Here is a 26,455-nt window from a genome sequence, read left to right as displayed (position 1 = left end):
TATTGGCTTTTTATATTTTTTATTATGTATATTTTAGACAGAGTCTCACTCCTAGACCAGAGCGCAGTGGCGCTATCTGAGCTCACTGCAACTTCTGCCTCCAGGGTTGAAGTGATTCTCATGCCTCAGCCTCCGGAGTAGCTGGGATCATAGGCATGCACCACCACATCCAGCTAATTTTTTTTTTTTTTTGTATTTTTTGGTAAAGATGGGGTTTCACCATGTTGGCCAGACTGGTCTCAAACTCCTGGCCTCACGTGATCTGCCCACCTCGGCCTCCCAAAGTGCTGGGATTACAGGTGTGAGCCACCATGCCCAGTCTGGTATTAGCTTTTGAATACACTATATCAACTGGGTTCAAACCTTAGTTCCATCAATACTAGTTGAATCATACAAATGATGCTGTTGTATCCACTCTCTTCTTATTTGCTCTCCTCTGGCTATATCCTGGGCAGTTGGTTATATCTTGTCCTTCATGAAATGCCCAGCAAGAGCCTTGGCTCCCGGGCAACAGCTCTCATACATTTTCTCTTTCTCCTACACACCCAGCTTGGGGCCAGGAGCTCAGCCACCTCACGTGGATTAACTCATGGATTGCTTGATCCCAGAAAAGATGCCTTGTAAATACTGGAGTTCATTAATAAAATGGCTCCTCTGTATTTTAATGTGAGGAAAACTTTAAAGATAGCTTTAATCTTCTCTGGAAGTATCTGCTATAAAATGACATAGATTGACTAATTACCCAGTGTCCTTACTTTTGGTAAGAATTCTAATAACTATATCTATCTATCTATCTAAGTCAGTCTTTTATGATCACACTGTTTTAATCATATCAATCAAAAATCTCTAATTGAATGTAGTATGTAGACCTAATTGATAAAAACAAGAAGACAAAATATCTCTCAAATAGTCAGTGCAGCTTTTGGTGGGTCAAATCTTTATATAACATCCTTTATGAAGAATGACTGGGAGCAACTCATTTGTTCTAGACTTCATACATTGATCAGTGAGTCAATCTGAAGCCCTGATTAGAGAAGTGACCTATCCTAGGTTACCCAGTGAGGGAGAAACAAAGCTCAGGCTGACTTCATAGAATCGAATAATTTTGCCATCAGAGACACCTTAGAGGTCATTGTGGTTTGCAGAGAGCTGATCTCACCTTTTCTCGACACCCTCCCACAATTATCTATCAATCTGTCTGTCCCCCTAGTCCCACCTCCTAGGTCTGGACTAGGAGCTTCTTTTTTTTTTTTTTTGTCTTTTTTGAGACAGGGTCTTGTTCTGTCACCCAGGCTGCTGGAGTGCAGTGGTGCGATCTCAGATCACTGTAACCTCTGCCTCCAGGCTCAAGCAATCCTCCTACCTCAGCCTCCCAAGTAGCTAGGACCACAGGTGCATGCCATCATGCCCAGCTAATTTTTTGTATTTTTGGTAGAGATGGGGTTTCACCATGTTGCCCCGGCTGGTCTCAAACTCTGGAGCTCAGGCAATCCACCTGCCTCAGCCTCCCAAAGTGCTGGGATTTCAGGTATGAGCCACCACGGCCGGCTGGACCGGGAGCTTCCTGAGGTCAAAGGCTGCATCTTATTCATCTTCATGCCACACCTGTCATTCCTAGCATGGTACCTGCCTACAGCATGATTCCTTACACACATGCACTATGTTGAAAGGGTGAACAAACCACCACTTTATCTTTAACAGATGGGGAGACTAAAATTTAAACTAGGGAAGGGATCCTTGGTTCCATAGCAAGCTGGCAAGGCAGGGAAATAGGATCTCCAGTGTCTGGTGAAGGCTCCATTTTCTTTTCTACACCCCCTGGGTTCACAGAGAAGGCAGGCAGACTTCTCTCATTTCCCCACAAAAGCCACAGGTAAAGGTGTTTATAGCTTGGCAGCTAACCAAGGCCACAGCCACGCCAACAGGTCACAGCCTGACCCTGGCAAACATTTTTTTTTAAACTGGTGTTAATAACCATGCTTCCTACTATAATCTGCAAACTGTACCTCCATGCTGAGGACATGATAAACCAACCCCCAAATTCAGGCCATAAAACATGGGCTCGTCTAACCTGTCACCTGCATAATAATTATTTTCAAAAATTATGTAATAATAATTAGTCATATTTGTGAAAAGCCTTTTCTGTGTAGAGCCCCCCTTTTTTTTTTTTTTGAGATGGAGTTTCGCTCTTGTCACCCAGACTGGAGTGCAATGGCACAATATTGGCTCACTGCAACCTATGCCTCCCGGGCTCAGGAGATTCTCCTGCCTCAGCCTCTCAAAGTGCTGGGATTATAGGCATGAGCCACTGTGCCCAGCTGTGGAGCACTTTCATATAGGCTAACTTGTTTGGTATTCAAATAAGTATTTCTGAAAGAAAATGATGTTCTCTCAAAATAATGACGGTACATTTAAAATAAGTGAATCTGTCATGTATGAAGCATACTTTGATAAATCTGATTTTAAAAGTAACAGTGAAAATCACAAGTTACTTTTATTTTCTTCCTCATGCGTTTTGACATTTTCCAAATTGTCCTAAATTGAAAGAAAACATAGAATAGCACAGCAGAAGGAAGAGCATAGGTTACTGGGAGGTGGGGCACCTTCTCTCAGGGCTCTCTGGCCCTTTGGTGGTCTCCTTGGACAGACAGGTGCTGAGACACTGCTAAGCAGAGGGGACAAGCCCTGACTCTCTATTGTGTGTGACGCTGAGTATATCACTACGCCTTTCCAAACCTCCATTTCATCCCCTGCAAAATGGACCTGATGCCTGCCACACCTGGCTCACCAAGCTGTGACAAGCTTTAAAAGAGAAGGGTGGGCCAAGGGCAGTGGCTCACACCTGTAATCCCAACACTTTGGCAGGCCAAGGCGGGTGGATCATGAAATCAGGTGTTCAAGACCAGCCTGGCCAACATGGTGAAACCCCATCTTCTACTAAAAATACAAAAATTAGCCAGGTATGGTAGCATGCACCTGGAATCCCAGCTACTCCGGAGGCTGAGGCAGGAGAATTGCTTGAACCCAGGAGGCAGAGGTTGTAGTGAGCTGAGATCGTGCCACTGCACCCGGCCTGGCTGACAAAGCAAGACTTCGTCTCAAATAAATAAATAAACAAACAAATAAGAAGGGTGATCAGTCCCATGCATGAGGGGACACTGTGCACTGTAACCACCCTGCACACCTAACAAGCAATGCTATCACCAAAATCTCCTCTCCTGCAATCTCCTCATAGCTTCCTGCCCCTTCCATCTTTAAAATCACCAAATATCTCAAACATGGAAAAGTTTTAGACTTGAGAAGGAGAGGGATCAGAAAGAACTATAGATCAACCACCCAGCTCTGTTACATCTTGACACTTGGTCATGTTTGCCTCAGATTTTAATATCTTTTCTAAGAAATAAAACATACAGATAGAATTAAACCCCCTGTGTTCTTCCTTCTGATCTCATTCCTGTCCCTCCCTTCCTAAACGTTACCCTATTCTAAATCTGGGGTCTTTCATTTCCCATGTATGTTTCAATACTTTTACTACCTGTCTGTAGCCCCAAAATATCTATGTAGCTTATTTTGTATTTCTTTGGGTTTTTGTTGTTGTTGTTGTTTGTTTGTTTTTGAGAAAGTCCCTCCCTGTCACCCAGGTTGGAGTGCAGTGGTATAATCATGGCTTACCACAGCCTCAAACTCCTGGGCTCAATCAATCATCCCACCTCAGCCTCCCGAGTAGCTGAGACTACAGGTGCATGCCATCATGCCCAGCTAACTTTTGTATTTTTAGTAGAGATGGGGGTTTCGCCATGTTGTCCAGGCTGGTCTTGAACTCCTGAGCTCAAGCGATCTTCCCACCATAGCCTCCCAAAGCTCTGGAATACAGGCTTGAGCCACGGGGCCCAGCTGAATGCATTAAGAAACATTTTGTATCATTTGTGTCACACCGTACCTATGCCACATCTTGATGTTAGTTTTTTTTCCTAGAGTGTAACTATGTTGAGGTTACAGACTTAGTTCATTTTTACTCCCAGTATATTATTCCATTGTATGGCAAGATCACAATTAATCTATCTGGTCTGCTGTTTGTTTGTTTGTTTGTTGAGACAGAGTCTCACTCAGTCACCCAGGCTGGAGTGCAGTGGCACGATTTCGCCCATTGCAACCTCTGCCTCCCAGGTTCAAACAATTCTCCTGTCTCAGCCTCCCAAGTAGCTGGGACTACAGGCACACACCACCACTCCCAGCTAATTTTTGTATTTTTAGTAGAGATGGGGTTTCGCCATATCGGTCAGACTGGTCTCGAACTCCTGACCTCAAGTGATCCACCCGCCTTGGCCTCCCAAAGTGCTGGGATTACAGGCATGAGCTACCTTGCCCAGCCTATCTGGACTGCTGTTCATGGATAATTCATTAATTTCTAAATTTTCACAATTATGTGCTGAATGACTGGAGTGGAGTCATTGAATTGTAGCTGTGAGTATCTTCCACTTTCTTACATGTTGCCAAACTGTTCTCCAAAATCGTTTTGCCAGTTCATATCTCCATAGGCATTTGAGGGTTCCCACCGTGCGACATCCTCACCCCCCACTCCCCTGTATTGACAGACTCGACTACCGTGCCCATCTGGTGGATGTGTAATGGTGTATCACAGTTCTCTTCATTTGCATCTCTCACGTGGCCAATGGGGTTGAACATCTTTTCACATTTTAGGTTATTTTAGCCATTTAGGTTTCCTCTTTTGTGAGTTGCCTGTTGATATCCTTAAGCTGTATTTTCAAAATTGGATCGTTGATGAGCCCATTAAACTCCCTCCACCTGGCACACCCACCTCCCTGTTTCCACAACCTAACTGAATGCTACTTTTTCTGGGAAACTTATTCTCTTTCCTCAATTCAAAGTTAGAGTTGCCTCTAAACAATCACTGGTGACACTGTACCTTTCTCGTGGCATTTATAATTTCCTGTTCGGTAGTGTTTTAACTTCTTATTTTGGTATCAAACTTTTTAGTTTACAAAAGCACCTGCTCCTTCATTGTCCTATTTGAGCATTTATGCGACAGCCCCACGAGATGGATAGTATTATTACCCTCTTTTAAACAAAGAAACATGGTGTAGGAGGGTCTAGCTAACCCAAGACCCCGTCCTGTCTCAGAGGCAGAGCTGGACTTGAAGCCAGGACAATTCAATTCCATGTGCAGCTCACAGCACAATCCCCTTATTTATTTATGCATCAACACCACCTCCTTCACGAGATTGCCAGTCCCTTGTCTCCCATCCACCTGTGTGTCTCCCATCCCCGTGCTCTAGTCCCACACAGTGGGGCCATCAAGATTCTGAATACAGAATTTCTTAAGAAAGTATTAATACAATGATCACTTACTGCACACCCACCAGCCACCAGGGGCTTTGCATATATTAACTCTAACCTTCCCAAGAACTCTATTTAGGTGAGGACACGGAGGCTTAAGAGTTAAAGTCTCAGGAGCAAGAATTGTTTAAAAAAAAAAAAAAGAGTTGAAGTGACACACTTAGGCTCCCATGGCCAGTAGTGGGTGCAGCTGGCCTATAGCCTCAGAGGTGAGCACTTCCCTCTGTCATCTCTGTCCCCCAGCATCCTGAAGGCAGACCCAGCCAGCTTAGAAGCTAGTGGGAGTGTTCTGCTCCCATCATCAACCCTACCCGCGTTGGACACACGTTCTCTGAGCAGAACATGGTTAAGTAGCACAATCCTAGGGCTCCTTTGGGACTTGAAAATGTGCTCTCCGGGATTGGGAGATTTTGTGCCATGAGGCTGCTCCCAAGCTTTCCTTCCAGGTTCAGGCAGGTGCTCAGCAGTGCTAGTTTCTGCTGAGGCCCAGGATCCAGAACGGGGCAGTGAGGCAGGTGAGAGCAGGAGGATCAAGGAGCGGAAGGAAATGAGGAAGGAGGTGAGAGGATTCCTGGATCTCTGCTGAGAAGGTGAGGTGGGGGGCAGCACAGATCATGCTCCAAGGCCAGGAGGCAGAGGGCCCAGACTGAGCAACTGACAGTGAATAGGGAAGGCTCTAGGGGAAGGTGCTGGCCACAGGCCACACCCATGAAAGGACACATCCCTGTCTGGTGGGGGTGTCTGCAGAGTGGGATGGTAGCCACAGAAGTGGGCGCGGTGGACTGAGGACAAGGATGGGGGTGGGGTTATTGGTAAGCGTTTTTCCCCCCTTCCCCCAAGAGTGAGTCTGGGTGAGACCATGTCTGCCTTTTCTCCCCAGGGCAGGGACCCTGTGATTGGAGCTCTGCCCACTGCCTCCATCTGCCATTCCTATGACTTTGTGCATGTTATCTTTCATTGTGTGCCCTTTATTTACATGACGTGTTATGCGTGTGGCATATATTTGCGATTGTACCATGTATTTCTGTGCACTGTCTATGCAGTTTGTTGTTTGGGGCTATTTTTCGGCCATGTAGGTTTCCTCTTTTGTGAATTGCCTTTTGATATTCTTAACCCATATTTTAAAAATTGCATTGTTGGCCCACTAAATTGCCTCCACCTGGCACACCCACCAACCTATTTCCACAACCTATCTGAATGCCCCCTTTTCAGGAAAACTTGCGTCTCTTGCCCGCCTGTGTTGTTCTTGCGTTGTGGCTTTATGTGTTATGTCCGTCTACCTTATATGCATGTTCTGTTGTGTCTCTGTTGTGTACAGTGTGTTCCTCCTTGTGTATCTATGCCTATGGCTGGTGTGTACAGTACTTCTCTTTGTGGTGTGTGTCCTGTACATGCTGCGGTGTGTTCTGACCTGTGTCTGTGCGCTGTGCACTGTGTGTTGTGTATCTACATTACGCTTGGGCTGTGTCTCTGTGCCGAACGCCTGTGCTGTGAGTGCAAGCTGTTGTGTGCCCCGTTTGGCCGTCCTGGGTCTGTGTCTGCCTGTCTGCGCCAAGGGTCCGCGCCGCCCTGCTGTGTGTCTGTGCCAGGGTCCGCCGGTGCCTGCGCGCAGAGCTGTGTTTCCTCAACAAGTGTGCGAGCGGCAGTGTGCGCCATGCGCACTGCCTGGCGTCTCCGTGTGCGCCGCGGTGTGGCCGCTTCTCGGCTGGGGGCCCAGGTCCGGGATAGTGGCCGCGGAGGATGCGCGCCCGCGGGGTGGGCGGGGGCAGGCGGCGCTGCGGGGCCCGGCGGCCGCGGGCTCCAATGGCGAGGCCGGCGCGGCCCCCGCTAATTACATAAGCGGGACGTCAATAATTCGCGGGAAAACGCGAAAAAGATGGCGCCCCGCGCCCGGGGGGCCCCTTCCTGAGCGCCCCGGCCCCTCCCTCCGCCGCCTCCCCCTCCTCCCCGCGGCGCCCCCGCCCCGCCCCGCCCCCGCCGAGACCCCGACCCCGGCCCCACTGGCGGACACTCGGCCGGGCAGCCGCGGGCCGAGCGCAGCCGCCTCCGCCACCGATGCGCCTGGTGGCCAGACTCCAAGTGGGACCGGCGGACACGCAGCCTCGCGGTGAGTTCTGCGCTGTTGGGCGGACTCCCCGCCACACTCTCCTCTCCCGGCCCTCATCCCTCTCTTTTCGAAATCTCCCTGAACTTTGGCGGCCCGAACGCCTCCGGGGGGTGAGACTCCTATGGAGCGGGGCGCTCGGGGGTGGGGACGGGGCGTGCAGGGTACCTGCGGGGCAAAGGGGCCCCACCCGGGTTCCTGAGCCCCGGGGGGCGTGGGTGACAGGTCGTTCTTCCTTGCCCCCGATCTTTAATTTTCCTGTCGGGGTGGGGGAAGGACGGACGAGCGTTTGGCATTTCGCTCACGTCCGAAGTCAGGCTGCGGCAGGGTTGGGATGGGGGAGGCTTGGCGTCCGAGCGACTGAGGAGAGGATCGCTGAACCCGAAGGGGGTGCTTCTGCAAGCTTTTTACCCCCTCCTGATCACCCTTTTTAAAAAGCCAACGGCCGCCCTGGGAGAGGCCCCGGCGCATGAATCATCCTCGCTTCCTGCCCCCGCCCGGCCCCGCGCTCCCGGTGCCGCGGATTTGAACTGGACGCAGACGGGAACCTGCAAACAGGCATTTCTTTGCAAATGGGTTTGAATCAACCAATCACAGCCCGCGGGGGCCCGCTCCGGGAGGACGGAGGCGGGGGCTGGGGGGGCGCCACCCGGGGGCCCCCGCCCGGCCAGGGTGGAGGCGGGTGCGGCGACCCGGCCGGCTCCCAGAGGCGCAGCGGGGGAGGAAGTGTCAGTTTGTGAACCTGCAGCGGCCCCGGCCTGGCCGCAGGCCGGGCTGGCTGGGACCTCGCAGCGCCGAGCGAGCCAGGTGGCATGGAGAGGACAGGGGTTCAGACCGCATCCCCTGCGCGGGAGCCTATGCGCTCTGCGCTGGAGAGAAAGGAGATGGGAGTGGGGGTGGAGAGGGTCGTGGCCACGCCACCATCTGGGGAGCCGAGACCACTGCAGTGCCCGGCTCACCCCGGGGCCCCGCACGTAAACTCGTACTTAGCTTCACACACTCCCTGGCACAATGCCGTAGACATCATCATGCCCAGTCGCACAGGAGTACACACAGGCACCACGCAGAAACAGGCACTGGACTCTCTCCCTGTGAACAGATAGTCATAACACCAGGTGCCCAGCGCCATGGCCACAAGGAGGAGACCCGAGTAGGCCCTCGGGGAAAGAGCAAGGCTATGTGTGGCTGTAGTGGAGAGTGTGTGGAGGGGCATGGAACCAGGTGAGCCCAGCAGGGAAGGAGGGGGCGTTAGGGACGGCTTTGAGCACCAGTGAAGGCAGTGGGGAGCCCCAGAAGGTTTCTGGAAGGACATTGGTGGCCCTGCGGATGAGTCTGGTGGAGAAGCAGGAATTCAGGAGCGACCTGTTTAGCACTGGGTGCAGGTAGTATCGTTCTCTACCCCAGATGCCTAGTGGAGGTGAGCACAAGGCCCAGGAAACTGTTACTGAGTGATGAATGAATGAATGAATGGCCCAAGCAAAAGATGAGGCCTGAACTCAGACCAGGGCAGGAGGATGGAAGCTAGAGCTGGAAAACCAGAAATCATGGCACTTAAAATGGCCTGCTGTCGCAACTCATTGCTTAGAGGAGTTTGAGATGCATGGAGGCAGTGCCACTAGCAGGGAGAGAGAAATCAATGGGTGAACTGCACGTTGACTAGGATGGTGAGAGACAGGGGTGGAGAGGCTGGCATGGGGATGGATGACTTCACTACAGCAAATGTGTATCTGGGTGAAAGCATAAGTGGGTTTAAATGTCCCAGAATTGGTTTCCATTAAATCAGCTCATAATTTAGAACAGAAGGGGGGATTACAAAAGACAGATGACCCAGGCTACACTAGTTACAAGCCACCCAGTTTTCCTTTCTAGGTGAGTTTTCTCTGGACAGGGTAGGGATGGTTGCAGGGGTTGGGGGTAAAAATAAAACCCAGCCGCTCCCCTGGAGAAGATCATCCATCCAGAGCACATGGAGTGTGTTTGCTTAAGGAATAAAACCTCAGCCTCCTGAAACAGGGAGTGGTTCAGGCCCGCTGGGTAGGGGACTTTGTTCTGTGTGGGTTGAGAGATCCATTCTTTTTAAAAGACAGTGTGGTATGGGCCATGGTTCTGCCTTTGGCCCATCAGCCTCTTCTCCTTGACACACCTGTTTGCCTATCTGTAAGACGTGAATAGTAATATCTCCCTCATAGGATGGCCACGAGGCATTAGTGAGATAATAAATAAGTCTGGCTTATAGCACAGTACACAGAAATGGTGGTTTCCTTCCTTCCCCTAATGGGATTTCTGAAGCAGGGAAGCAAGAAGTAAAAACCCTGTTCTGCCTCTCCCAGTGTCAGGGGAAACTGATGGAGAATCGAGCTCTGGATCCAGGGACTCGGGACTCCTATGGTGCCACCAGCCACCTCCCCAACAAGGGAGCCCTGGCGAAGGTCAAGAACAACTTCAGAGACTTGATGTCCAAGCTGACGGAGGGCCAGTATGTGCTGTGCCGGTGGACAGATGGCCTGTACTACCTCGGGAAGATCAAGAGGGTAAACTCGTCCTCTCTGGCCCCTGTTCTCAGGCTCAGCATCTCTCTGCTCATGTTCCAGCCTGGCTGTCAGACCAGGGGGCAGGGGGATTGCCAGGGAATTCCCTTCTTGTCCCCCATGCCCAAAGCTGGTGGTAGGAGGAGCCAGAGCCTGGTCTTGCAGGCACCATCCTTAGGGTCAACATCATCCAACCAGTTCTTTAGAAAAGTGCTCTGAGAGCCTACAAAGCAAAAAAGTCAGGTTCGAGAGGATCACAGAGGAGCATCTGACTTGTGCTTCTGTCCTCAACATTCTGACCAAGTTTTCATCCATGGGTCCCTGGCTGTGCAACTCCAATGACAAGGAGTACACCCTGTCCAGGAACTGCCATCCTCCTTCCCCTTCTAGCCCTGCTTTCTGGAGCATATGGAGACAAAAATGAGGGAGGAAGACTATGTTCCAGGTTGGCTTTCCCCAACCCTTTCTCACTTGCTCCTTCCTATCTGTGCCCCAGGTCAGCAGCTCTAAGCAAAGCTGCCTCGTGACTTTCGAAGATAATTCCAAATACTGGGTCCTATGGAAGGACATACAGCATGGTGAGTTTTCCTAACATTTCAGGTAGCCCCCACCCTCGCCAGGTCTTCTCTCCTCTGCTGCCTTCGTTTCTTCCTTCTCTCCTTCCATCTCTTACTCCTGGCATCTGCCCTTGTCCATGAACCCCAAGCCCCCCTGTGATGATGATCTAATCTGGTTGTATATTGACTTGGGAAGGTACTTAGGACATCAGTCATCCCCTTGAGGATTCATACCCCAGGAGGGAGGCTGGGCAGGTGGGGAAGGTAGCTCAGGGAGGTGTTGGGAGGGCCAGACTGGGCCTCAGGCCTGTGTTTGCTTCCTGACTACACTATAGCTCCAACTGCTCAAAGCTCTGGGTCAATCTGGGCTAGAAAAGGGGGCGTGTCCAGGTAATCAGAATTGTCAGCTCTAGATGCAAGCACAGCATCCCCGATTTAACATATGAATAAAACTAGTGGAAGCAGCCCTCTCCACGGGGCAAGGAGTCTGGAGGAATGGGAGAAAAAACAATAAAGCAGAGATAAGTCAGGCAGGGTGAAGATGGACATGCCTGGATGGAGCTAGACCAGCTTTCAGGGCTGAAAGGAATCTGGGTTGGGTACCATCCCTGCCTTCAGAAAGCTGACATCTCTCCCTTACAGAGATGGCAAGTCAGGGCCACCTTTGCCACCATTCTCCCTTCCTATACACACAACAGACATCAGTAGCCATTGACAACACATGTGCTTTCAACATGGAGCCCCAAAACCTGTCAATCAGAGTTGGCATGAGAGGAGAAACATGTTTGCCATTTATACTCTAACAGGAGAAGAGACATGGCCCCTAGAGGGGGAAGAAGCAGGTTTTAGGGTCAGGTAGACCTTGGACCAGCTTTGCCACTTACTAGCTGCATTTGCAGAGCAAGTAATATGACCTCTCTGAGTCTTAGTTTCCTCATGTGAAAGATGAAGTGAAATACTGGCTTCATAGGGTGGTTGGGAGGCTTAAGTGAGCTAATCCATGTAAAATGCTTAGCTCAGTGCTATTGGTTTTAGAGAAGCTGTTACTCAAGAATTTGTTACCAGCTGGGCACAGCGGCTCATGCCTGTAATCCCAGCACTTTGGGAGGCCAAGGTGGGTGAATTGCCTGAGGTCAAGAGTTTGAGGCCAGCCTGATCAACACGGTAAAACCCCGTCTCTACTAAAAATACAGCTACCCAGGAGACTGAGGCAGAAGAATTGCTTGAACCCAGGAGGCAGAGGTTGCAGTGAGCTGAGATTGCACCACTGTACTCCAGCCTGGGCGACAGAGCGAGACTTCGTCTCAAAAAAAAAAAAAAAAAAAAAAGAATTTGTTACCGTAAGAGATGATTCCAAGAAGCCTGCCAAGTAGAGGCTGCAGAACCCAGCCAGTTAGTAAAGCTTTCAAATTGCCCCCTTCTCCAAGAAATTGTGGCCAGTGCAGACCGATTCCTCTCCAACCCCTGAAATGTATTATATAAATATCCAAAGCAATGAGGATCTCCTCTCCTGGTTTACCCCCTTATTGAAAGCATAAGGAGCCAGATGGAGAAGACCATGCACCTTAGCTGACCTCCTGTGGAGGCCCACCACATATCAGGCTCCTTGGGGGTACCCACAGTGATCGGCTGAAGAATGGCTTGTCTCCTAGCCAGAACTGCCCCTTCTGGGCAGAATGGTGACCCTCCGGTATCTCCCGAGATTAGAGCATAAGGTTGAACACCACTGTAGTTATTGATCCATTGCTTCATTAAGCCAGTGAGGACTTACTGAGACGCACTGTGGACACCACCTTCCTGGGAGCATGTTCAGGAATAAGAGGCAAGGTTCTTGCTTGGCCATATATTCAACAAACATGTCTTGGAACACCTGTTACATGCCACACTCTATAAGGTCCTGGGGATACAGAGATGAAGAGGTACCATTTCTTTTTTTTTCTTTCTTTCTTTCTTTTTTTTTTTTTGTTACTCAGGCTGGAGCGCAGTGGTGTGATCTTGGCTCACTGCAAGCTCTGCCTCCCGGGTTCACGCCATTCTCCTGCCTCAGCCTCCCGAGTAGCTGGGACTACAGGCGCCTGCTACCACAGCCGGCTAATTTTTGTATTTTTAGTAGAGACGGGGTTTCACCATATTAGCCAGGATGGTCTCAATCTCCTGGCCTTGTGATCTGTCCACCTCGGCCTCCCAAAGTGCTGAGATTACAGGCGTGAGCCACTGTGCCCAGCCTCTTTTTTTTTTTTTTTTTTGAGATGGAGTCTCGCTCTGTCACCCAGGCTGGAGTGCAGTGACGCGATCTTGGCTTACTGCAACCTCAGCCTCCCGGGTTCAAGCGATTCTTCTGCCTCAGCCTCCCGAGTAGCTGGGACTACAGCCACACACCACCATGCCTGGCTAATTTTTGTATTTTTAGTAGATACGGGGTGTCACCATATTGGGCAGGCTGATCTTGAACTCATGACCTTGTGATCCGCCCACCCCGGCCTCCCAAACTGCTGGGATTACAGGCGTGAGCCACTGTGCCCGGCTGAAGAGATACCATTTCTACCCTTACAAAACTTTCAGCGTGCTGGAGAAAGAAGACAGAAACACATATCAAAATGTGTTTAATGTATAGGTACAAACCTTTCACACATAAAAACATATTTATTCTTCAACCAAAATAAAATGCAAAGGAAGAGATGGAGAGGGGACCTGTAGATTAAAAGTAATTTTAAAAACATCAGCCAGTCACCATGTATGGACTTTACTTGGGGACCTTGATTCAGAAGAACAGACTTAAAAGTATTAAGGCATTTGTACTTAAGAGACAATTGGAAATGAGAAATTAACTGAATTTGTTAATGATATTAAGCAATTATGTTAACTTTTACGTGCAGTAAAGGTGTTGTAATTATGTTTTTTAAAAAGAGTCTTGATCTTTCAGAAATACATACTGAAATATTTATGGAAAATCTATTGGGTATCTGGGACTCAATTTAAAATAATTACAGGAAGGAGAAGTGGGTGGGAATATAGTAGAAACGAGATTGGCCATGAGTTCATAAGTGATGAGAAGATGGAGTTTCATTATAACTTCTAGGCCAGGCACAGTGGCTCACGTGTGTAATCCCAGAACTTTGAGAGGCCAAGGCAGGCGGATCACTTGAGGTCAGGGGTTCGAGACCATCCTGGCCAACATGGTGAAACCCCATCTCTACTAAAAATATAAAAAGTAGCTAGGCGTGGTGGCATGCACCTGCAATCCCAGCTACTCAGGAGGCTGAGGCAGGAGAATTGCTTGAACCAGGGAGGCGGAAGTTGCAGTGAGACAAGATCATGCCACTGCACTCCAGCCTGGGTTACAGAGTGAGACTCCATCTGAACAAAACAAACAAAAAAGCTATATTATCCCATAATAAAGTTTTAAAAAATTATTTAACGACAATTTAACAAAACAAGTTAAATAAGGCGGGAGAGGCAGCATGATGTGGTCAAAAGAATAAAGGGTTAGATGTCAAATAGCCATGGGTTTAATCCCACCCTCTCCTTACTAGCTAAGCAAGGGACTTAACCTCTCAAAGCCTCAATTTCCCCATCTTTAGAATGGTAATGATGATAGGCATCTCAGAGTGGTTGGGGAGATTCAGTGAGGCGGCATGTGGGGCCTAGTGCTAGGCCTAGCAGACAGTAGAGGCTGGGCATCTGGAGAGTGAGTATAAAACTTCTAATTCCTGTGAGCTGGATCTGACCCTCGAGGGCCTCTCTTTCAGCCGGCGTTCCAGGAGAGGAGCCCAAGTGCAACATCTGCCTGGGGAAGACATCAGGGCCGCTGAATGAGATCCTCATCTGCGGGAAGTGTGGCCTGGGTGAGTGGAGAGAGCAGGGCCCTGAGAAGGCCCCAACCTATGGGTCTCCACGCACTGGCCCCTGATGGGTACTGCTCTAGCCTGTTGGGGCCTCTGCTGGCTTCCTGTTTCTCTTGGCACTCCAGGGTGAAAGGGGGCCAGTTGCTGTGAGTGAGGGCTCGGGAGGAGATCCTGGGGAAAGCTGGGAGGGTATGATGGTGTATGTAATTTGGGGCCCTGCTAAACGGCGAGGATGGGTGGGAAAGATGGGGCTCAGGCACTGAAGTCAGACCTTCCTGTGCCCCCCCTCCCCACCCCAACTGGCCAATGCTGTCATTTAATTCCCAGCCTGGGCACTGACTTGGCCACCTTGGTGGGCATCAGCAGCCAGGCTCCCGGCAGCTGGCAGGCAGAGCTCCTAGGACTTCCCTCAGCCTTCCCAGTCCTGCCTCCTTTGGGCCAACTGGCCTTGGGCCACGGCGTCCCTGTGGGCGCTCACTGCCCCCTCCTCTGCCGTAGGTTACCACCAGCAGTGCCACATCCCCATAGCGGGCAGTGCTGACCAGCCCCTGCTCACACCTTGGTTCTGCCGACGCTGCATCTTCGCACTGGCTGTGCGGGTGAGCCTTTCATCCTCCCCAGTCCCTGCCTCTCCTGCCTCCTCCATTGGGCAGCCCAGAGACTCCAATCACAGAGCCTGAGCTCCAAGCAGAAGGGCCATACCTGGGCTTAGGAGACAGATAGCGCCTCTGCCACTGTCCTTGGCCAGGATTTGTAGACTCCCTGAGCCTCAGTTTCCTCAACTGTAAAGTGGAGATGGGTTTGGTGTCGGGAATAACAGGACCAATAAATGATACTTTACTATTAAAAAAGAAAATCCATGTAAATACATGTTGGTAATTGTTGCCTTTATTGCGCTTATTACTCTTAATTCTGTTATCAACGGAGTTCCTTCTGGGATAGAGGGGATGGGTTTGGAATTAATGAGAAAAAGCTTCTTGCTTTTCTGACTACATTGGAATATCTGCGGGTCCCCCAAACCCTGGCAGCACTTCCCTCGATAGACAGCCTTGTGCTGACTCGCGTGGTCCACCCGGACCTGGTGGTTGACTGGGGCCCTCGTCTCCCCCCAGAAAGGCGGCGCGCTGAAGAAGGGCGCCATCGCCAGGACGCTGCAGGCGGTGAAGATGGTGCTGTCCTACCAGCCCGAAGAGCTCGAGTGGGACTCGCCCCACCGCACCAACCAGCAGCAATGCTATTGCTACTGCGGCGGGCCCGGAGAGTAAGGCAGGGGGTCGGGGACCCCCGGGCGGCAGGGCAGGTCTGCGAGAATCGGCGGCGGGGACCGCCCATAGGGAGCGAGCCTGGAGTGTCAGCCAAGGCGGGGACCTTGAGGGCGGGTCCAGCGTGCTGTGCTGTGGGGGCAGGGCCTCGAGGGGCGGGCCTGGAGTGTCAGCCGGGGGTGTGGGGCCCAGGGGGCGGGACTGGGGTGTCAGCCGCTACGGAGGCGGGGCCTCGAGGGGTGGGCCCGGAAGATTGGCCCTGAGGGCGGGACCTCGGGAAGTGAACTCCGCAGGTTAGACCTGGGGGCGGGGCCTCGAGGGGCGGGCCCGGAAGGTTAGACCTTGGGGCGAGGTCTCGGGAGGCGGACCTGGCGGGTTACGACAGCCCAAGCAGGATGCCAGGGAGTTGGGGCTGGTTGAGAAGCAGCCTGTGGAGGGGCGGGGTGGGGAGGAGGGAATAGTAAGGCCTCGGGGACAGGACCTGAGGAGGCGAGGCCTCAAGGGGCGGCTCCCGAAGGGGAGGCCTCGGGGTGGGGCCCGAGGGGGCGGGACCTGAAGGGGAGAACCGAGGGCGGGGCTCCGCGTGGCATTTAGCACTGTGGAGCAGGGCTAGAGGGCGGGGGTGTTTCCTTGGAGCTCTGTAGGAAACGAGGAAGTATTGAAGTGTGGTTAAGAGCCTGGGTCGGACACAGTGCGAATCCTCCCTGGACGTCCACCTCCTGGCCCTGCTCCTTACCAGCTGTACAACCCCTGAGCCTCAGCTCTCTGAATAGTTTCCCCATCATGTGGTGATTATGAGCAGAGCGTGAATTACATAATTCACATAGAGGTTCACATAGTGTCTGGCACTTGGTAAACACTGGAAAAAATGTGAGCTGTTACTGGTGGTAGTGGTGGTACTAATGCATGAAAGTCAAGATAACCTTTTCACTGTCAGAGTCAGTGGAACCGGCTGCTGGTAAGATGTTAAGATCCTTTTCCTGCCTGGCGCAGTGGCACATGTCTGTAGTCCCAACTTCTCAGGAGGCTGAAGTGGGAGGATCACTTGAGCCTGAGAGATGGAGGCTGCAGTGAGCCATGATCATGCCACTGTACTCCAGTCTGGGTGACAAAGCAAGACGACCCTGTCTCCAAAAATAGGAAAGATTGGTTTCCCTGGAGATGTGCAGTCAGGCAGCGGTAGGGGACGGGGGGCGGGGCATGTTATGTCGGGGCCACTGTGGAGGGAATTCTTGTGCTGGCTCTGCGGCAAGAGTCTTTGATGCTTCCTTGCCGACCTGGGTCCCTATGTAGCCATAGCAGCTGAGCTTGCTCCCTTGGGCTGAGTGCACTTGGCATTGTGGAAGGAACCATAGATGTAAGAGGTAGCGTCTCTGGCCTCAGGAAGTTCAGCCGTCAGGACCCTCTGAAGTCCTGAATCTCAGCCCCAAGCTCCAGCGGGGTAACTTGGGCAATGCTTGAACTACTTCATCTCTCAAATGGGCTTAACCTTAACTTCAGGCCTATGAACTTCCCCAAGTATTGTCAGATGGAGAAATGCTTATGGAAACCTTTCTTGCATTAACGAAGTGCTTCTCAACACCTATGGGCAGGGTTGCACAGGATGCTGATTAAAAATGCATCCCAGAGGCTTCTCCAAAGATTGAATAGGTCTGCAGTGGACCAAGGAATCTGCATTTTAACCTGGAGCTCACCTGACAAGGTGTCAATGAAGCATTGAGTATTTTGGTCTTCATATTCCATGAATAGTTATTGGATGACCATGATAGAGCAGATACAGTTGCAGGTGAGAAAAGCCAGATGTAGTCTCGCCCCCGGGCAGCTGACAGAAACCATTATTCTCCAAAGGCAAACGTTTCCCTGTCAGCAGTGTTTAGGAAGCAGCAAGTCCAGAAATGGTGGCTTCATTGTGGCATGGCAAGGAGAGCACAGCCTTTGAAGTTAGGGAGACTAGAATTTGAGTCATCATCCTCCACTTGCCTTCTGAGTGAGCTAGAGCAAGCCATTTCACCTGTGACTCATGTGTAATATGGAGACAGTGTCCCATCTTTTACCAGGTTGTGAGGTCAAATGAGAGTATATGTCCAACTCCCAAGTCCTCCCTTGGCACAGCCTAAGTGCTCAGTAACTATGAATTATCTTCCCTTTCTGCCAGTAGAGGGCAAATTTAAGTTGGGAAAGGTTGCCAAAGCTCATACCTGACTGGGGGTGTGGTTCTGGCTGACCTTGGCTCCTCTGTCTCTCCAGATGGTACCTGCGGATGCTGCAATGTTACCGGTGCAGACAGTGGTTCCACGAGGCCTGCACCCAGTGCCTCAATGAGCCCATGATGTTTGGAGACCGGTAGGTGCTAATTTGGTCTAACTGGGCTTTGGGCGTGGTAGGGAGGGGGCAGGGATGGCAGCAACAACTCCTGCAGGGTGACTGCCAGGCTCCAGACAAGAGGGGGTCTGTGACAATGTATGCCTACCTGTTTAATGGAGGCAGCTCAAGGTAGGGGATCTCCCAGCTATGCAGGGCCAGGAGGCAATAAAGAAGTATTCTGGGCCACATCCCTAGTTGCCATTGATTTGTGGCGTACCTTAGATAAATGCCTGCCTTCCCTACGCCCCAGTCTCTTAAGTGTCTGGGGAAGAAGGGGTGATACAGTCTGTGCGCCAGCCCTGCCCAGGGTTGTTACGGAAGCCGCTGGGGAAATGGACGACTTAACATGGCTTCTAGCTGATGGAGCTAAGCTAATGGAGTCATTATGGATGTCAAACCTGATGTTATGCATCTTTTGGTTGGTGTCTCATGTCATTTGTGATTGCGTGTGTGTCTGTCTCTGAGGGGAAGAGGGTGACCATGGCAGCCCTAGCTCAGCTCACTCTCTCTGAACTCAGCCACGCTTCAGGGCAAGAATTGGGGAGGGGATTGAGGGCAGGGGCTAGAAGGAATATGGGGTATCTCTTAGTCCCTGTCCTACTCTGTCCTTGCCCCCCAGTGGCCAGCAGCCCTGGGAGTGAGAAGATTATGGGAAGGCAGGTGGCAAGTGAGGAGATCAGGGGGCTGGACTGGGGGGGTGTCCGAGCCCCTCCCACCATAGGCCCCCCTCTCTGCCCACCCACAGGTTTTACCTGTTCTTCTGTTCCGTGTGTAACCAGGGCCCAGAGTACATCGAGAGGCTGCCCCTGCGATGGTGAGAGGGTGGGGCTTAGTCCAAACCGACCGCTGCTCCTTCCAGCTTCTCCCCTCCCTCCTCCCTCCTGGAACGATTCCGTTTCCAGCTACTGGGTCCCAGCTCTGCCCCTGTCTCTCAGCCTGGACCCAGAAAGCTGTGATGCTGGCTGAGCAGGCTGCCACCTTACCTGGTCCCACCTCCTTGCCCCCTTGCCCAGGGTGGATGTGGTTCACCTGGCCCTCTATAATCTGGGGGTACAGAGCAAGAAGAAGTACTTTGACTTTGAGGAGATTCTGGCCTTTGTCAACCACCACTGGGAACTCCTGCAGCTTGGCAAGGTATGTGGGGTTGTGGGATGTCAGTGGCAGGAGACAAAGAGGTTTACCCAGGGCCACGCAGTGCAGGACTAGGATGGAGGTCTCAACTCTCACCCTTGAGTTGCTGCATCCCTGAGTCCAGGCCTCTGAGCCTGTGTCCTTTAAGGGCCTTCCCAATCCCAGATTTTGGCAGTGGGCAGGTTGGGGCTTCCCCAGCTCAGTGGTGGGGAGCTGAGGCCCTAGATCAAGTCTGGCTGGAACACAACTCTCTGCTGAGTATTTGACCCACTCCAGATTTCCTGGCTAGAATGCAACATGGAGTGGGTCTGCCCACTGCTGATCCTATGCGGAATAGTGGGTCACCAGGGGCCTGGGAGCCTCAGATCCATGGAGTGAAGTAACAAACGGAGACTTTCAGAGTCAGAGCTGGAGAGTGACTTGCCTGTGGTCAGCAGAGCTTTGGGGCTGAGCCATAGCTGGAGCCAGTGATCCCTAATCACTCCCATGGGGGTGCTGTGTCTTCTTTTCCCTAATGACATCCTTAGAATCCCCTCCATCACGTACAGAGTGAGGCATCTTCTCTATAGACTGCCCCAAATCCTTCTTCGATGAAAAGGAATTTTAAAAGAATAACCTTTATGCTTTGTAAAACATTTTATGTAATAACATCTTCATTTACAGTGTTTGATAATTTTTTTAAAAAAATAGATACTATAAAACCTTAAAAGATACACACAGAGTTGGTTTTTAGTAACTTTTTTTCTGATTTTTTTTTTTTTTTTTTTTTTTTGAGATGGAGTCTCACTCTGTCACCCAGGCTGGAGTGCAGTGGCTTGATGTCAGCTCACTGCAAGCTCCACCTCCTGGGTTCACACCATTCTCCGACCTCAGTCTTCCAAGTAGCTGGGACTACAGGTGTCACCACCATCCCCGGCTAATTTTTTGTAGTTTTAGTAGAAACGAGGTTTCACCATGTTAGCCATGATGGTCTCGATCTCCTGACCTCATGATCTGCCCACCTCAGCCTCCCAAAGTGCTGGGATTACAGGCGTGAGCCACGTGCCCGGTCCTGATTTTTTTTTTAATTGTACATATTCCTGATGAAAAATCTTTAAAGTACCAAAAAGTATAAGGAAGTATACTTTTTTAAAAATCCGTATCACACCACCCAGAAATCACTAGAACTAATGCATAGGTACATTTCCTTTCTGACTCTCTTCTATGAATATTTTTTCTGTTTCATGGTTTAAATGATACAGTATATGCAATTTTAAATAATCTTATTTTTAGTATACATTATTCTTTTCCATATTATTAGAATCTTCATTAAACTTTTTTTTTTTTTTTTTTTTTTTTAATGGAGTTTCGCTCTTTTGCCCAGGCTGGAGTGAAGTGGCGCTATCTTGGCTCACCGCAAGCTCCACCTCCTGGGTTCAAGCAATTCTCCTGCCTTAGCCTCCTGAGTAGCTGGGATTATAGGCGCCCGCCACCATGCCCAGCTAATTTAATGGCTGCATTGGTTTCTACCATAGCTTACTTGTTTCCTTCCTGTTGGGCAGTTTCTTTCCCATTCGTCCACCATTAGAAACAATGCCACCGTTTTGTATGTGAAGTTTTGTTCCCATTTCATGTTGTATCTGCAGATACATAGATTCCATGATAGATTCCATGGAGTATCATTACTGGGTCAAGGGTATGGACTTTTTAAAGCTCCCAATACAGTTAGGTCAGGAGGTATTCTGTCCATTTACAGATGGGAATGAACTTGGAAAGGTGAAAAGGCTTATCTGAGATCCTGGAGTGAGTCAGTGGTCCTCACCTGGAGGACTCAGAAGCATCAGGAGATGGAAGGGAGGGAGTAGGGGCTGGGGCCTCCCCACGCGCCATGTGCCTGGGTCTGATGTTCTGTTGGCCTGTTCTCCCACAGCTCACCAGCACCCCTGTGACAGATCGAGGACCGCATCTCCTCAACGCTCTGAACAGTTACAAAAGCCGGTGCGTGCAGGGTGGGGAGGGAGCGTGGTGGGGCCATCTACAGGTGAGATTTCTTCCTACCTCATAGCCTTTGCTCAGGCTGTGCTCCCTGCCTGGGTCCTCCTCCTCTTCTCTCTGAATCATTTCCATTCTCCAAGATCTAGGGAGCACCCCACCTCCTTTGCACAGCCACTCCAACCACCCCAGCAGCCTGCTACATTTTGGTACTGGGCTCAGCTCTGTAGGGGGGCCGCACCCCTCCTGCTCTAGACATCTAGGCCTTATGGGCCAGGCACTGAGGGATGGGTGCATCATCTGAGGTGGGCTACAGCCTCCTGACCCATCCCTCAGCCCCTGCCTTCCCATCCAGAGTTCTCAGTACACACAGCTGGTCACGTCCCTCACCACACCACAGAGGCATGCCCAGGCTCCTGAACCTGGCACTCAAGGCCTTTTAAGACCAGGCTGTGCCTGTGTCCTCTGCCACTGTCCCTTTGCTTTCTGTATTCTGGGTGCCAGCCATCCTGAGCCCTTGGTTTCCCACCTGGTGCTTTTACTCATGCTCTGCCCTTTGCCTAGGATGTGCTTCAGTCTTTTTTACTCATTTGTTCCATCAACAAGTATTCATTGATTTGCTGTTCTATGTCGGGCCTGTCTGGGTGCTAAGGTCATAGTGGGGAATAAAACAAGGTCCTCATCCCTGAAACTCTTCCAGACACCTCTAGGCAGAATTACCTACTCTCTTCCACATTCTCATGGTTTAGAGCCCAGACAAAGCCCTACTCTTCAGTACAAGAGGCCCCCTGCCCTTCTAATGGAGGACTGTCCATTGGGATGGCAGGGGGCCTCTTGTACTAAAGAGGGTAGGGCTGTGTCTGGTTCACTTCTTCAGCCTCAGGGCAGCCCACCCAGTGTTGCTTTCAATCTCCTGGGGAAACCAGAGAAAAGAATGAAGTAGGTTCCAGTATCTTGACCACAGGAGTTCCACTGTGAGCTGGAGGAGGCCTTCCTGCAGGAGGTGGCCTTGGGGCTGGTTGAGGCAAACAAAAGGGAGAAGAGCAGCAAGAACCATACTTGTGCAGGAGAAGCACAGGGAGGAGGCACCAGCTGTGTTCTCATCTTCTACGTGGAACCCCGCATCCCATGGGCTTTGAGGAAATCAGCATCTCCAGAGGCATCCGGAATTTAGCTCTGGGTCCAGGGAGGCAGAGAGGCTTGTGTCATGCTTGACCCCACTCCCCAGGAGGATGAACTGATGGACTCCAGAGCTTCCTCCTCCCGCTGCCCACCCCCCAGGTTCCTCTGCGGCAAGGAGATCAAGAAGAAGAAGTGCATCTTCCGCCTGCGCATCCGCGTCCCACCGAACCCGCCAGGGAAGCTGCTGCCTGACAAGGGACTGCTGCCAAATGAGAACAGCGCCTCCTCTGAGCTGCGTAAGAGAGGAAAGAGCAAGCCTGGGTCAGTGCTCGGGGACCCAGGGGCCAGGGCTGCCGCCAAACTCGGTTTCTCTGCTTCCAAGCAAGCAAGGAGGACCTGCACCCAGCCAGTCCCAGCTGTAGGACCCTGAGAGGGCTAGGTAGTGGCTGAGCAGGATCCCAGATCCCAGATCCCCAACTCCTTTCACCACCACAGCCCCCTCATTGCCTCGCAGGGAGGAAAAGCCAGATCTGAAGACCCAGCCTTGCTGGATTAGGACTTGGGCAAGGAGGTGAAGGGGAAGGCAGTGTGTGTGAGGGGTCCCTCGCTCTCCTGGCTCATCTGAGCCCCCTCATCCTGGCACTGGGGGGCCGGGCAACTGGATGCACGTGCCTGGGGAGGCACCTTTTCTTTTTCTGCCCACTATACCCTCTCCACACCCTCCCATCCCTACTGCCCCCAAGGATTCTCCCTCCTCCCCAGGCTTCCCTGTGAAGGTGCAGCTGTGTTCAGAGCCTGTATCCCCAACTGCTGTGACCCCCGCCCCTGCGGCGCCTCCCTCTGGGCCATCCTAGGGCCCTCAGGCTCTGACGGGGCCACCTTCTCCCTCTTCTGTCTCCACAGTTTGTTGCCTCACGAATTCCAGCAGCAGAAAAGGCGAGTTTATAGAAGAAAAAGATCAAAGTTTTTGCTGGAAGATGCTATTCCCAGTGTTAGTTCCTTGTTTTCTTACTCTCCATTTTCATACACAGGGTCAGCACATGTTAGGGCTTCCTGTGCCGAAAACTAAGTCCCCCAGGCCCAGAGAACTCTCTCATGTCCCTTAAAGGAGAAGCCAGTCCCTATTACAGCTAAGCCAGGCACTCCAAGACCCCTGCTTTATCTCCCCCCAAGTTCTCCCAGGAACCCAAAGTTGGGGTACAACGGCAGGTAATATTCTTGTCCCCACTGTCCAGGTAGGGATACTGAGGGAAGGGTGGGGCAGTGACTTTCCTGAGACCACACATCAAAGTGGCAGAGCCCAGCCTGGAACCAGGATTCCAGAGCACTTTCTTTCCTCCTTCAGTAACCCCACCTCCTCCCTGAAGCCCCCTCCCTGTGGGCAGTAATCCTAGCAATGCCTCATGTCCCAGCACTTTGCGGTTTAGAAGCAGTATTTAATTTTACTGCACTTCCTGACATCTTTTTTTTTTTTTTTTTTTTTCTTTTTGAAGCGGAGTCTCGCTCTGTCACCCAGGCTGGAGTGCAGTGGCGCCATCTCGGCTCACTGCAAGCTCCGCCTCTGGGGTTCACTCCACTCTCCTGCCTCAGCCTCCTGAGTAGCTGGGACTACAGGCGCCCGCCACCACACCTGGCTAATTTTTTGTATTTTTAGTAGAGACAGGGTTTCACCGTGTTAGCCAGCATGGTCTCGATCTCCTGACCTCGTGAGCCGCCCACCTCGGCCTCCCAAAGTGCTGGGATTACAGGCGTGAGCCACCACGCCTGGCCCTGACATCTCTTAAGAGTGAAGCAAGGCAGGGGTTATTGTCCCCATTTTGCAGTCGAAGTAACTGAGGTCCAGAGAGGTGAAGGTCATACAGTCAGCTAGAGACAAAGGCAGGGCTAGAACTGGGATGACTTGGCTCCCTGGTCAGCACTTAGAATAAAAGTGATGGTCTTACCCTAGGAAGGGCCCAGCCCTCAGCGGCCCTGGCTGGATAGGAGGCAGCCTGTGTGGGAGGCGGATTTGATACTCACTATCTGACCCTCCCTCTCTCCTTCCTGTGTCCACAGAGTGACTTCACCTCAGCCTGGAGCACCAACCACCACCTGGCTAGCATATTTGACTTCACGCTGGATGAAATTCAAAGTTTAAAAAGGTATCAGTGAGGGACCTAGCGGAGAAGTCTGCTCTGGAGACAGGGAGGGAAGCAAGCAGAAAGCCAAGCCCCCAGTGAAAAGGATCCCTGCTGCGCGAGTCTGCCTGAAGGGGCTTTTTGCAGTAGAGCTTTCAGCATAACATCCCTGTTCCCAGAGCACCACAGCCCTCCCCACTTCTCCAGCCCTCCCCTCTTCTCCAGCCCTCCCCTCCTGCTTCTCCCCGCCTCGCCCCATGGTTATCCACATTCACCATGCTGTTTGATGCCTGCTCATCTTTGCTCATGTTGCTCCCTCTGCCTGAAATAGCCTTTGCCTTGCCCTAGCCCATCTGAAAACTCAGGACCCTGCTTCTTCCAGGAAGGCTTCACTAACCCTCCCCAGGCTGAGCTGGATGCCCTCCTTTGTATTCCACAGCACCCCGTACTTAAGTACGCCCAAGGGAGGAACTACATCTTCCATCATTTTATTTCCCAGATTATTAAAGGTCATTTAGTATTTTCCTGAGGACACAGGAGGGCTTTAGAGTCAGACCTGAGCTCCAGACCCTGTTTATCAGTACTAGCTATGTTGCTTTACCTAAATTCCTTAACTTCTCTGAACCTCCTCAGCTATTTTCCTCAAACAAGATAATGCCAATGAAAGCACTCTTGACCTGTGAAGTGCTGCACAGGTGCCTCGGATCACGCTCGAGTTACTGGCACCAGTGCTTATGTCACCGCCAGGGAAGGGTGCTCTGGGAGGTTTCCTTGACTTCTTGGACTTTGAAGGGTTAAAGGGTGGCTGGGTAGGGAACAGACAGGTGTGGTGGTGGGAAGCTCAGCTGTGGGAAGATGGGCCTCCACTGGGAGGAAGGATGCATGTTAGGGGACCCTGTGGGCCAGGCTGGCAGGACCTTGCTGGCCGGGCCACCAGCAGGCTCACCATCTTGCCCCTCTCAGTGCCAGCTCAGGCCAGACCTTCTTCTCAGATGTCGACTCCACCGACGCTGCCAGCACCTCGGGCTCTGCCTCCACCAGCCTCTCCTATGACTCCAGGTGAGCTTCCTCGAGGTCTGGCGTTCACATTTTGCCAGGACCATCATTCCTCCCAGCCCCTCCACTTCCCACTTCTGTAATGTGTGGGTCATTCTATGTGTCTCAGTCTCTGGCGGGCAGTACCTGGCCTTTTGCAATTGTGAGTCTGGCTCTCGGACTCTCTGGTTCTGAGTCACGGGGCTTTAGATGGGATCTAAGTACAGGCATTCAGGCTCCTGTGGTTCCATCCCTTTGGAATGCTTCACCTGCTGCAGAAGGTTGTACAACACCTCCCACTGGACGATTCCAGTTCTGGGGTTGTTGGACCAGAGGTTCTTTCACTTTTGGCCTCTGCATGCCATGAGCTTGCATGTCTCTGCCTCTTGGACTACACGGTTCCCTGACCTTGATTCTTGACTGTCTGAATATGGTGCCTGTCTTCTGGAGTCTCTAAGGGAAAGAGCCATTTATTTAGAAGCCTGACAGAGGGGAAGACTGAAGATGGCATCCTGCAGGGTGGAAGATTTAGGAGTGGGGACAGAAATCCCTGAGGGCCTATCTCCAATACAGCTGGTCTGGCAACAGCTGGTCCTCAGCAGTATGGGGAGTGGTCGAGCACAGGGATTTCCTCTGCACTCAGGCTGCACTGTATTTTAAGATATTTGAGACCCTTGCAAAAGTAGAATTAAAAGTATAATGCCTGGCCAGGCACTGTGGCTCATGCCTGTCATCCCAGCACTTTGGGAGACCGAGGTGGGCAGATACCTGAGGTTGGTAGTTTGAGAGCAGCCTGGCCAACATGATGAAACCTCGCCTGTGCTACAAATACAAAAAAAATTAGCCAGACATGGTGGCGCGTGCCTGTGATCCCAGCTACTCAGGAGGCTGGGGCAAGAGAATCGCTTGAACTGGGGAAGTGGAGGTTGCAGTGAGCTGAGATCATGCCACTGTGCTCCAACTTGGGTGACAGAGTGGGACTCCATCTCAAAAAAAAAAAAAAAAAAAAAAGGCCGGGCGCGGTGGCTCAAGCCTGTAATCCCAGCACTTTGGGAGGCCGA

The 26,455-nt window shown here is 51.5% G+C and overlaps 1 protein-coding gene across 9 annotated transcripts in view; it reads left to right on the top strand.

Annotated features, from left to right (window-relative positions):
• Positions 1-7,167: 7,167 nt before the first annotated feature.
• Positions 7,168-26,455, top strand: part of LOC105487144 (PHD finger protein 19) — a 28,003-nt gene continuing 8,715 nt past the window's right edge. Inside the window, exons 1-14 of one of the 9 annotated variants that reach the window (XM_011750458.3) lie at positions 7,174-7,465; positions 9,793-9,993; positions 10,487-10,568; positions 14,297-14,392; positions 14,891-14,991; positions 15,505-15,653; positions 17,902-17,997; positions 18,764-18,832; positions 19,032-19,152; positions 21,059-21,126; positions 22,402-22,563; positions 23,146-23,233; positions 24,298-24,383; positions 25,323-25,418. In XM_011750458.3, the coding sequence (XP_011748760.1) occupies positions 9,808-9,993; positions 10,487-10,568; positions 14,297-14,392; positions 14,891-14,991; positions 15,505-15,653; positions 17,902-17,997; positions 18,764-18,832; positions 19,032-19,152; positions 21,059-21,126; positions 22,402-22,563; positions 23,146-23,233; positions 24,298-24,383; positions 25,323-25,418 (1,400 nt within the window). In that variant the 5' untranslated portion in view covers positions 7,174-7,465; positions 9,793-9,807. Of the gene's footprint in view, positions 7,466-8,143; positions 9,994-10,486; positions 10,569-14,296; positions 14,393-14,890; positions 15,262-15,504; positions 15,654-15,893; positions 15,948-16,206; positions 17,998-18,763; positions 18,833-19,031; positions 19,153-21,058; positions 21,127-22,401; positions 22,564-23,145; positions 23,234-24,297; positions 24,384-25,322; positions 25,419-26,455 lie in introns of those variants that run through there. The other 8 variants (XM_011750460.3, XM_071078254.1, XM_011750464.3 and 5 more) reach the window with 8 other exon arrangements.

This window comes from Macaca nemestrina, chromosome 14, assembly GCF_043159975.1.
Source record: "Macaca nemestrina isolate mMacNem1 chromosome 14, mMacNem.hap1, whole genome shotgun sequence".
NCBI classification, from domain to species: domain Eukaryota; kingdom Metazoa; phylum Chordata; class Mammalia; order Primates; family Cercopithecidae; genus Macaca; species Macaca nemestrina.
The sequence above is the reverse complement of the archived record's forward strand: the minus strand, read 5'-3'. Positions and strand labels throughout refer to the sequence as shown.